At 44.4% G+C, this 12,424-nt stretch overlaps 1 protein-coding gene across 1 annotated transcript in view; it reads right to left on the reverse strand.

The window, feature by feature from the left end:
* Window positions 1-12,424, reverse strand: part of LOC127420807 (gamma-aminobutyric acid type B receptor subunit 2-like) — a 382,579-nt gene that overhangs the window by 70,827 nt on the left and 299,328 nt on the right. The window contains exon 13 of the mRNA XM_051663355.1: window positions 6,381-6,503. Coding sequence (XP_051519315.1) covers window positions 6,381-6,503 — 123 coding nt within the window. The remainder of the gene's footprint in view (window positions 1-6,380; window positions 6,504-12,424) is intronic.

The raw sequence follows: 12,424 nt of genomic DNA on the forward strand, positions 1-12,424 counted from the left end.
ACTGCGGGCAGTAGGCCACTTAGTCCTCCGCGTCCCATCCAAGGGCCAGCCGTGGAGATTCCAGAGGTCTGGTCGCAGGTGCCAGATGGTACCCCGTCCCTGAGAAAGAAGGCCAATGTGTCTATACTGAGTGGTGCCTCAGTCAGGGCGTACCAAAGCGGGCAATGGGAAGATTCTCAGGAAGCAAACAGGTCTACCTGTGCTCGACCGAATCAACTCCAAATAAGCTGGACCACCTGAGGGTGGAGTCTCCACTCTCCCCTGAGGGTAACCTGACATGACAGTGCGTCCACTGCAGTGTTGAGGTCACCTGGGATGTGAGTGGCTCGTAGCGACTTGAGGCGCTGCTGACTCCAGAGGAGGAGACGGCGGGCGAGTTGTGACATGCAATGGGAGCGTAGACCACCTTGGCGGTTGATGTAAGCTACCGTCGCTGTGTTGTACGTCTGGACCAACATGTGCTTGCCCTGGATCAACGGCCGATACCTCCACAAGGCGAGCAGTACTGCCAACAACTCTAGGCAGTTGATGTGCCAACGCAGCCGCGGGCCAGTCCAAGAGCTGGCGGCTGTGTGCCCATTGCATACGGTGCCCCAGCCCATCTTGAAGGCGTCTGTTGTAACCACGACACACCTGGAGACCTGCTCTAGGGGAACCCCTGCCCGTAGAAATGCCAGGTTGGTCCAAGGGCTGAAGAGGCAGCGACAGACCGGCATGATGGTCACGTGATGTGTCCCATGGCACCATGCCCATCTCAGGACTCGAGTCCGAAGCCAGTGCTGAAGCGGTCTCATATGCATCAACCTGAGCGGTGTGGCCACCGCTGAGGATGCCATATGCCCCAGGAGCCTCTGAAAGTGTTTCAGTGGAACTGCTGTTCTCCGTCTGAATGCCTTCAGACAGTTCGGCACCGACTGTGCACGCTCGTTCATGAGGCGTGCTGTCATCGAGACTGAGTCCAACTCCAGAATGAGAAAAGAGATGCTCTGAACCGGGGAGAGCTTGCTCTTTTCCCAGTTGACCCGAAGCCCCAGTCGGCTGAGGTGCCAGAGCACGAGGTCCCTGTGTGCACATAGCAACTCTCGAGAGTGAGCTAAGATCAGCCAGTCATCGAGATAGTTGAGAATGCGAATGCCCACTTCCCTTAGCGGGTCAAGGGCTGCCTCTGCGACCTTTGTGAAGACACGAGGGGACAAGGACAGGCTGAAGGGGAGGATCTTGTACTGGTATGCCTGCCCTCGAAGGCAAACCGCAGGAAGGGTCTGTGTCGAGGTAGGACCGAGACGTAGAAGTACGCGTCCTTCAGGTCTACCGCCGCAAACCAATCTAGATGTTGGACACTCGCTAAACTGCGTTTTTGCATCAGCATCTTGAACGGGAGTCTGTGTAAAGCCCGGTTCATTACTCGCAGGTCCAAGATTGGTCGTAACCCACCGCCTTTCTTTGGTACGATGAAGTAAGGGCCGTAGAACCCTTTCCTCATCTCGGCTGGAGGGACAGGCTCTATTATGCCCTTGCTCAGGAGGGTCGCGAACTCCGCATGCAAGGTAGCGGCGTTCTCACCCTTCACTGAGGTGAAACAGATGCCGCTGAACCTGGGCGGGTGCCTGGTGAACTGAATCACATAGCCGAGTCGGACGGTCCGGGTCAGCCATCACGACGGGTTTGAAAGTGCGAGCCATGCGTCCAAACTCTGGGCGAGGGGGACCAAGGTGATAATCGTGTCGGACGTACAGGCGGGTGGGGCCTCGTGGTGAGGGGACTCGAGCCCCGTGGCCATGATGAGTCGAGGGACATCGAAGCACTTACCTGGCTCCTGCCGCCCACCATGAGATTGGCTGAGGAGGGGAGAGGAGAAGTCTCGTCCCCGTGGTCCATTGGCACTAATCCCGTATGGGGGTATTCCACCGCTGGAGCGCCAACCCTGCCAAAAAGGAATGGTGGACAGCGGTCATGACAATGGCCATGCACACCAGACATGTGACCCAGGAAACAAGGAAACTGCTCTTTTGCTGAACCTTTGGGTACCGCAGCCTCTAGGGCATGCGGCGAAAAAAGAAACAAAAGATTCTCCTCCCGGCCCTCCATTGGGAGATGGAGTGGTCTGTGCACCAGCTCCAGAGTGATGGGTCTCCTTGCCCCTGGGTCGCCCGTCTCAGGGGCACTTCAAATCCTTCCTCGGGTTCTTGGAGGCTGGCCGTGAGACGGGTTGCATCTGCTTCCTGCAATAGGCTGCATGCCGGCGCCGGACCACGGGGGCGGGCTGCAGCAGAGCCGAAGATGTTGCTGCAAGGAGATGCCCTTGGTGATGAGCAGATGGGATGCGGGATCTTGAGCCGTGCTGGGGCAAGATGTGCTTTATATCCTCCGTCTACTTCTTCACCATCGAGAACTGCAGGGCAAAGTCCTCGACAGTGTCACCAAAAAGGCCAACCTGGGAGATGGAGGCGTCAAGGAACTGTGCCTTGTCAGTCTCTCGCATCTCTAAGAAGTTGAGCCAGAGGTGGCGCGTCTGGACCACGAGAGTGGACATCACCTGCCCGGAGAGCGAGGTCGGTCACCGAGCGCAGTTCCTGCATCAATCCTGGGTCAGAACTACCCTCGTGCAGTTCTTTTAGTGCCTTGGCTTGGTGTACTTGCAGGAGAGCCATGGCATGCAGGGCAGAGGCAGCTTGTCCAGCGGCACCGTAGGCCTTAGCTGTCAGAGACGACGTAAACCTACAGGCCTTGGACGGAAGCTTCGGGCGCCCGCGCCAGGTGGCGGCGCTCTGCGGACATAAGTGCACCGTGAGCGCCTTTTCCACCTGGGGGATCAACGAATACCCCCTGGCCGCTCCGCCATCGAGGGTAATGAGAGCAGGGTGAGCTGAAAGATCGGGACCGGGCAGTAAAAGGTGCCTCCCACGATCCTGACAGCTCCTCGTGCACTTCCGGGAAGAAAGGAACCGGGGCGGGGTGTGGCTGTGGGCATCGCCCCAAGCCCAGGAACCAATCGTTGAGCTGCAAGGGTTCAGGGGAGAGAGGAGAGTTCCACTCTAGCCCGACACTCACGGCCGCCCGGGAAAGCATGTCCGTCATTTCCGCGTTGGCCTGAGACTGGGCGACCGTTCCTGAAGGAGGAAGCCCAGTCAAAGCCTCAGTGTCAGACCGGACAAGCCCGCTCTCTGATGCTGCACTTGATAACTCATCATCTTCCGGGGTGCCGGACGAGATGTCGAACCCTCCCTGAGACGAGCTGGCAATCTTGCCCAAGAGCCCGATCGGGGCAAGCGAGTGTGCTGGGGAATGGGAGGTCCGTGGGGGATACCCGGCGAAGGTGGTCCCATTGAGGTCCCCAAATCGCCCCCAGTGCTAACCGGCATGGCCTCATACCCGTAGGTAGAAGGACCGAGGCGGGGAGCTGCTGGGGTTTCTTACGAATGCAAGCCGCGACCGCAACGTTGCCATGGTCATGTTCTTGCAATGAGGACATGATCCATCCACGAACGATGTCTCCACGTGTGCAGCGTCCAGACACATAAGACAGTGATCGTGGCCATCAGAAGCGGAGAGATAACGACCGCAACCAGGAATAACACACAAACGGAAAGGCATCTTTAAAAAGACGTTCCGTGTGTGCCGCTCTTTTATAAATGGAAAATATACTCTTTTCAGAATATACTCTTTTTTTTGCTCTGCCGAAGTGCCCAGGGGCGTTCTCTGCACTGCACAGGCACAGAGGGGGAGAAACCGCTGAAATGCGCCGTCAAATCCAGCAGTCTTTAGCGAGGTGAGTTCTTTTAAGAGGAATTGTATTTAGTGCACTGAATGCAACCGCTCGGCTCCGAAGAGAAAATCTGAATGAGTGGTTGCATACCAGCTCCTTTTATACCCATATGTCCGGGGGAGTGGCAGGCAAATTCCACTCGCCAATTCTCATTGGCCTTTTTTCAAAAGATCAGAGGTGTTTCGGGCTCCCAAGAGTGACCCCTAGTGTCACTACATCGACACAATGTCGAGTGAGTGACAGATAGGGAACTAAGTAAGCCATTCGTAGGTTGATTCCTGAAAAGTGTAAATGATGAGGCTCTGTTGCGCTATCAAAACATTGCTCTGTTTGTTTGAGTGTCCTGTCCAGCCTGACATAGCATCACTGGTAACACAACTAATGATTTGATTTTTGGACAGGACTTTCTATTTGTTCAACCAGTGGTGGATGGGAGGATTCTTCAGGAAACCTGTTTGAAAAAAGTGATTGTTTTTGCTATTTTTGTTTGGTGGCACTAGTCGAGCAGAAATTACACAGTTTACCTTTAAAAAGTCCCGTGGTGTGACCAAAGAAATTAAATTTAAAAGTACAAAAATCATATGTAATCTATTAATTAATATGAGATTATGAAAACTGTCTGTTTAAAATTCATTCAAGATTCAAAATTTAAACAAAGCAAAACAGGTCACTGCTGTCACTATTTGACATTTCATGTTAACAGCCCTAGTATACTTACAATACTTACAAACAGGTATACAACTTTAAAACTCTTCTGCAAGCTCTTCAGTTCTGCCCTATGCAGCAAATGTGGCCTAGTTTTGGCCCAGTTATTTGTGCAAATGTCTGCAAACTCTATCTGGATGAGAGGAGGCACAAATGGAGCAGGTTGACTTTGCTCTCAGCAGGCTTTTCAGGAGCAGTGAGTAAAACTCTATACTCAAGTTTACAGCACACAAAAATGCTGTCCATTGAACTCAGATCTGTTTATGTTCTTCTGTTTTGAGTTCCTGACAGACTGTCCCCTTTAATTGTCTCCAGCTTCACAGACATCACTTAATTTTAAATAAAAACAAACATGCAACATCCTACAGCAGTCAACAATGTCTTATTCCTAAGGCAACAGAGGTATACACATGCATACAGAAACACACCCAAACTTTAAAGCTCAGCTTATACACAGTGCCACCCACTTAAAATGATTCAATACATAAGTAGAAAGTAAAAACAACAAATAAGACATCATATAAGTCACAAGTGGCTGCCCATTCAGCAATGACTTTTAGCAATTCTTCAAGAGCACATTAACCCTAAAGGTGCATTCACAATGATAACAATTGCATTGTTGCAGGTAGCTAAGTTGCTGTACAGTGCCTTTCTTTCTTGACTGTATCAGGCAGCAAATCATGTGAGCTTCACAACCTGCACTCCCATTTGCTGTCACCGAATTGCATTGCTGAGCATTTGCATAAAGCTGAACTTTGCTTAACTTCATAGCATGGACAACAGTCGCTGTTGCACTTGTTGCCTCAAATGGCCAACTCTCATTAAAAATGACTTCCAGACCCTTTGTCACTATAGATTTCTATTAGTGTGAAGGCCTCTTAATTGACACAAAGAAAAGCCCAAATGCAAATATTTCCATCTCTTAGCATAACTATCCCTCTGAACTATCTATTTAAGGTCTGAGGTACACTATATACCGTGTTGGACGGAGAGAAGAGGAAGGGGTAGTTCTTCTTATCACCCTAGAGTGATGTGAAAGTTAATGGGCCTTTTTCTAGCACCAATCAATCTGCACTAATCTCCTTGCCTAGAGTTCTCCAGGGAGGGGGCGGCCATGATTCCATCATTGTGATGGCAAAGTCCACTCAGCCACATCGCCTGTTTGTGCTGCTAAAGACCTTTTCAACTCTCTCACTAGTCCCATTTCCATTAACAGGGTGCCGGTTCCCAATCTGGAACCTCTGAAAAGGCAGTTCTGGGCTGGACAAATTGTCTCTGCACCGGCCCCTTAAATCTGCTGTTCTTTAACTTGGAAGCCTTAAACTCAGAGGTCAGGGGATGTAGTAATGTCCATACCAAGTAAAGTTTTTTAGAACAACAATTCAAAACAAAACCCAGCAAAACGTTCTGGGGAAACATCATGGTAACTTTAAGAAGAGCCATCCACTACTCAGTCAAGTCTGAGAATGCCATTTTAGCCTTGTACTCAGCAAAACATCCTTAATCACTCCTGTCAGTGCCTGGCAAACGATGAAGCAAGCAGAGATTCAAAATGTCCAGCCTATTCTGAAGCCCTGCACAATTCCTTGTCACACATTTCCCCCTCTGTGTGTCAGCAAGGGACGGCCTTGTCCAAGTTTCTTTTTTCCAAGCAAGTGTGCCAATGCCCCATATTCCAGCTGGCCTATGTTCCCACCACCATGGATGTGGGGGGCGGGCCACGACATCTCACTCTCTGAACCAAAAATCACGCACATGGTAATAAAACCTTGGCTGGTGTAAGTACTTCCCAATTATCCCAGCTCCCTGTGTCTATGATGCAATTCTGACTGATTAACCATTAGGACATGGGATGAGGAATTCTGCTGAATCGTAACATATGACATTAAAAATAAGCAATCAAACTCACCTCCAAGCTGTACTCTTCCACAGTTCTCTTCAGGGGATCTACAATCTGCCAGCATATGAGAATGCACAAATCAATCAGCAACATCCCACCGACGATGATAAAGAGCTTCTGGTCCTTGATAATCTGGAAAATAAAATAAAAACAGAGGGAAGAGGTGATTAAGGGATGAGAAAGAGGGCAAGATAGCCTGGAACCATCAATGGGCTGCTCACTCAATTCAAAAGCATGATTTTCTCTTGCATTCTGAACCTTTGTGGAAAGCGCTGCTACTGTCTGACCTTTATTTATTTTCTTCTATTTAACAGTGTTTGGCCTGAACAGAGCCCAAATCAAAGGAAAGGTCACGGCGAGTAGGCCTGTGTTATTTTAGAGGAATCAGACAGGAGAAATGCAGACACTTTCTTAGCACCTCAGCGCATAAATCCACTAATTAATTTTGTTCCAATGACTTTTCATGGCTTGCCATAAGAACCCAGACCAGAACCTTTTGTACCTCTGAAAAAATTACATCTCAAAACAAAAAGGTCAAAAGTTTTGTTGCATGGACAAAAGTTGGGGAAACCCAAACACCACATCAATATGTGATTGTTGAGCGTTTAATTTCAAAACCACTGGCTTTAATAAGGAGTTGGTCATCCGGAACAGCTTCCACTTTTCTGGGAAGACCTTCCACTAAATGTCTGAACAGAAATTTGATGAACAGACCTTTTATATATTTGACCTCACAAGATTTGGTCATGAGACACACAAGAACCAATGTGATCTGATGTTATTGACGTCCAGCCTGCGTTGTAGTCACCATAGTGTTTCATTTGGCCCCTGGCCTTGGGAGTTGATCAATGATTTGATTTGAGTGTGTATAATAACTTAAAGTTTGGTTTGTTCATCACACAAAGTGATATAGTGCAGAGTTATATTGACTACTTTTACTGTGGTTTTATGGTGTTTTTTTTTTTCCTTTGTGACATCCCTGAATCACCATTAACTTTCATTTTATGCCAAAAATCAGTGTGAGGATTTTTTTGATTTTTCCATTTGTCAAGGTAGAAAGTCATTCAGGTATGAAGCGACAATAGGGGGAGTAAAAAATATTTTAGGTGAACTTTTCCTTTAAGGGGACTAGCAAAACCCCTTAAATAGAAGGGGGTCTCCACAATTTAGGCTGTGCAGTTTATCTAAGGAGCGAGAGGTCTCCAAACACCCACCAGATGTTTGTGGTTCTTTCTGTCTGACCACTCAGTGTCATGGATGATTCCTTCAGTATGGACACTCTTTATCGAAGTTCATGGTTTCATTAAATGGCCAGACATTTGAAATAACACAGGATCATGACATTTCACAATGCATTAACACAATCACAGAGTGTAATGCTTTGCACATGACCACTGAACTGCACTTTATTGTACAAAATCTCCTTTTATCACAGCAAATGTAAGGTGAGGAAGGATCAAAAACTAATAACAATCCTAAAATACCCAAATGTCTTTACCACCTGAAGCTAAAAATACTTTCAAATTATTCTCATTAGACACAATGCCTAGTTTAATGCCTCTAATCAGGAGCTTGTAAACCAAAATCCTTTGCTTTTACGAGCAAAATGGCTTTGTGTAAGTCTTCTAATTCACAGTTTAAATGGTGCACTGTTTGTAAAAGATTATTGCTGCAGGTCTACAAGACTATGCAGTGCATTAGTGTCAAAGCGTGTTTGTGCTCTGTCTAAGTAATGCAGGACATCATGTGCTTGTGTCTGATTGAATTTACAGATCCACACATCACTGATGCCATCTATTTGAGACACTGTACATTCTATATTGCAGACTGGGGTAGCTTATGTGTGTGGTTTGACTTTGTATTTGTGTGTATGTGTGTATGTAATACAATAATGAATAATTTTTCCACATGAATGTCATTACAATTGCACATTCTACACTTAAAAAACATTTATAACTGAGCATGTTAATTAAATAAAGATTCAGACAGATAAAAAAGAAAAGATAGAGGCTTTTAAAGGAATAGTTCACCCAAAAAAATGACAATTCTGTCATAATTTCCTCACCCTCATGTTATTTCAAATCTGTATGATTTTCTTACTTACGTAGAACGTTCTTTCTTACGTAGAATTCCCAAGCTGCACCATAAAAGTGTAAAAAAAGCACCATAAAAATATAATAGTAGTCTTTATGACTCTTTACTGATGAACTGTAAAAATAGCAACAATCAACCTGATCTGAAAAACCTGCACAAAAAAGTGAAAGTGCCAGCCAAAAAGCAAACATTTACTACTGTCATTGTGCAAGTGCTGTGTTTTTCTACACGTGTTTGCATGCGTATCTATTCCAAGTATCTTTTTATTCCTGGATCTCAGATTTAAATCGGGCAGAGACAGATGCACCCTCCACCCTTGTGATTGACAAAGCCCACTCTTTGCCCTGAGGAAGAGAGAGACTGTAGCCAACCCCTTGGACCACCAGGCCTGCATCGAACGCTGTCTGATTTGCAACGGGCTGTCTGAGGAGAGTGATTTGACTGTGAGGCTGCTTCTCAGCTTGATAAAGAGATGGCACACCCACACGCACACTCACAAACCACAGTCCTGACAGCAACCATCGCTTTACACTGCCAAAGCCCAGCAGTCCATCACTGTGTGGAGCAGAAGTCAGCTCACTGCCAGCTTCCTGCACACTGAAGCCAGAGGGAATCAGTCCTTATATTAAAACCCTGAGCCTGGGCATTACCGGTCTCTCGGTTTATTTCTCTACTGTATAAATCTTCTAAGCACTGCTAATTGAGAGTGTGAAAATAAAAAATGAGATGTGATGTATCAAGTTGGAATTATATATCATTCTCCTTTCAAAGGTTTGTTTGACACTTCATTAAAAATAATAAGAAAAACAGGAATTGAGAAACAGGACTTCACCTGCTCTTTTTAAATAGATGTGATGTACTGTGTAGATATTAAATCAAAATTGGCCCTATTTACCTTAATAATACACATCCCTGGTCTTATTGTAAATTATTAAAATTATCTTCTTAATATATATTTATAATTTTATTTACACACACAAAACGAAACAGGAGCAGATTTAAAGAAAATACAAAACGCTTGGAAAGTAAAAAAAAAAAAAAAAGGGCTTATACAAATTACTTTGCCACAAATCAAAGTTTGAATGAAATTATTTTATAAAGAAATTAAGGAACAATAAAAGACAAAAAGATATAAGAATAGAAAAAAAGGACAAGAGAGAGAGAGAGAGAGAGAAATAAATAAAATATAAAAGGAATAAGGAAAGAAATCAAACAGAAATCATACCTATCAGAAAAATAAATTAGCTTCGATATTGATGAAGAGTTATTGTGAAACAAGAAACATGTTGAGCATTTAAAAAAATAATAATAATAATAAAAAAAAAATTGCAACTTTTTTCTTTAGGTACAGAGGCAAACAGTTTCAAAGAGACGGCCCTCTTTATGAAATTGCAAATTGACCAAGAGATGTCCTGAAAAAAAATAAAAAATAAAAATAAAACAATGAAGGTTTTCTGAAGATCTTGTGCTGTGGTGATAAATCTGTGAGTTGAACTGAAGAATAATTTGAAAGGAGTCTGGTATAATTATTTTATTTATTTATTTATTTTATTTTTTTTGATTAATTTCATAAACAATAAGAATTAGCATCTTCTGAAAAAGTGGACAAGAGGTTTCTTGGAAATGAGATGAAGTAAGCATTCTGAAAAATTGTTTCTGAAGAAGGTACAAACAGGAGAGATTACTTTTATACAGTATGTGCTAGCCCAAATTATGTTACAGTATGACAAATAAGGGTCTTTCAAAGAAAAATACAAAGAAGTAATGATTTGATTGGGTAAGAATAGCTTAATTCTTATAACACCAATATTCTTAGCTATTTTCTCCAACTAAATTGATCATCAATGAGTATTCCATGGAATTCAGTGCAATGAACACGGTTCATAATATTCATAATCATAAAACATGCTCCACCTTCAAAACAACTTTCCTTTTCAGCTGATGTCACCAAGCCCTCTTATTTTTCAACCCCTTCCCTCGAACCTAGTCATATAGGGACAACTTTTCATAATCCAAACAGTTCCAAATACTGTACTGTAGATAATTCAAGTCTCGCTATACAGTTTTTTATTGCTGAATATCACGTGTCACTGGGAAATACAATATATTGCAAAAAGTATTCGCTCACCCATCCAAATAATTGAATTCAGGTGTTCCAATCACTTCCATGGCCACAGGTGTATAAAATGAAGCACCTAGGCATGCAGACTGCTTCTACAAACATTTGTGAAAGAATGGGCCGCTCTCAGGAGCTCAGTGAATTCCAGCGTGGTACTGTGATAGGATGCCACCTGTGCAACAAGTCCAGTCGTGAAATTTCCTCGCTACTAAATATTCCACAGTCAACTGTCAGTGGTATTATAACAAAGTGGAAGCGATTGGGAATGACAGAAACTCAGCCACGAAGTGGTAGGCCACGTAAAATGACAGAGCGGGGTCAGCGGATGCTGAGGCGCATAGTGCACAGAGGTCGGCAAATTTCTGCAGAGTCAGTCGCTACAGACCTCCAAAGTTCATGTGGCCTTCAGATTAGCTCAAGAAGAGTGCGTAGAGAGCTTCATGGAATGGGTTTCCATGGCCGAGCAGCTGCATCCAAGCCATACATCACCAAGTGCAATGCAAAGCGTTGGATGCAGTGGTGTAAAGCACGCCGCCACTGGACTCTAGAGCAGTGGAGACACGTTCTCTGGAGTGACGAATCATGCTTCTCCATCTGGCAATCTGATGGATGAGTCTGGGTTTGGCGGTTGCCAGAAGAACGGTACTTGTCTGACTGCATTGTGCCAACTGTGAAGTTTGGTGGAGGGGGGATTATGGTGTGGGGTTGTTTTTCAGGAGCTGGGCTTGGCCCCTTAGTTCCAGTGAAAGGAACTCTGAGTGCTTCAGCATACCAAGAGATTTTGGACAATTCCATGCTCCCAACTTTGTGGAAACAGTTTGGGGATGGCCCCTTCCTGTTCCAACATGACTGCGCACCAGTGCACAAAGCAAGGTCCATAAAGACATGGATGAGCGAGTTTGGTGTGGAAGAACTTGACTGGCCTTCACAGAGTCCTGACCTCAACCCTATAGAGCACCTTTGGGATGAATTAGAGCGAAGACTGCGAGCCTGGCCTTCTCGTCCAACATCAGTGTCTGACCTCACAAATGCGCTTCTGGAAGAATGGTCAAAAATTCCCATAAACACACTCCTAAACCTTGTGGAAAGCCTTCCCAGAAGAGTTGAAGCTGTTATAGCTGCAAAGGGTGGGCCGACGTCATATTAAATCCTATGGATTAAGAATGGGATGTCACTTAAGTTCATATGCGTCTAAAGGCAGATGAGCGAATACTTTTGCCAATATAGTGTATGTGACATTACAAAAATAAAATGTGTTGCATATGCAGTTTTATGCTGACTTTAATTGGATGGAAAATGGTCATGTAAGGATTGTTGTTAGTGAAAGAAACCTTGACTATCATTAAAAAAGAATTGTGTCCCTTTAAGTTATCACACTGCAAAATAATAAATAAATAAAATAAAATAAAATAAAATATATTTTCTTACTCAGTATTTTTGTCTTGTTTCCCAGAAAAAAGAAAAAAAAAATCTCTAAACATATCTTAAAACAAGATAAATACTGTATACAGTACTTGACAAGTAAAATGACAAGATATCAAGACCCATTTACAGGAAAATGTGACAAAACTAATGAGGAAAGTATTTTCCAAAGGGCTAAGAAAAATAAACATGTTTTAACTTAATTTCTTACCCATTTTTTTCCTATTCTAATAATAAACCTCAATAAGTTAATCTGATGTCATTTTTCTTCTCAAGTAAATGTACCTTGCCTTAAGGATGTTTAGATATTTACTGGAAAACAAGACAAAAATACTGAATAAGAAAATGATTTTTGCAGTGCAACAGTTCCCTATCTGTCACTCACTCGACGTTGTGTCGATCTAGTGACACTAGAGGT

The sequence above is a fragment of the Myxocyprinus asiaticus genome, chromosome 30, assembly GCF_019703515.2.
Source record: "Myxocyprinus asiaticus isolate MX2 ecotype Aquarium Trade chromosome 30, UBuf_Myxa_2, whole genome shotgun sequence".
NCBI lineage: Eukaryota > Metazoa > Chordata > Actinopteri > Cypriniformes > Catostomidae > Myxocyprinus > Myxocyprinus asiaticus.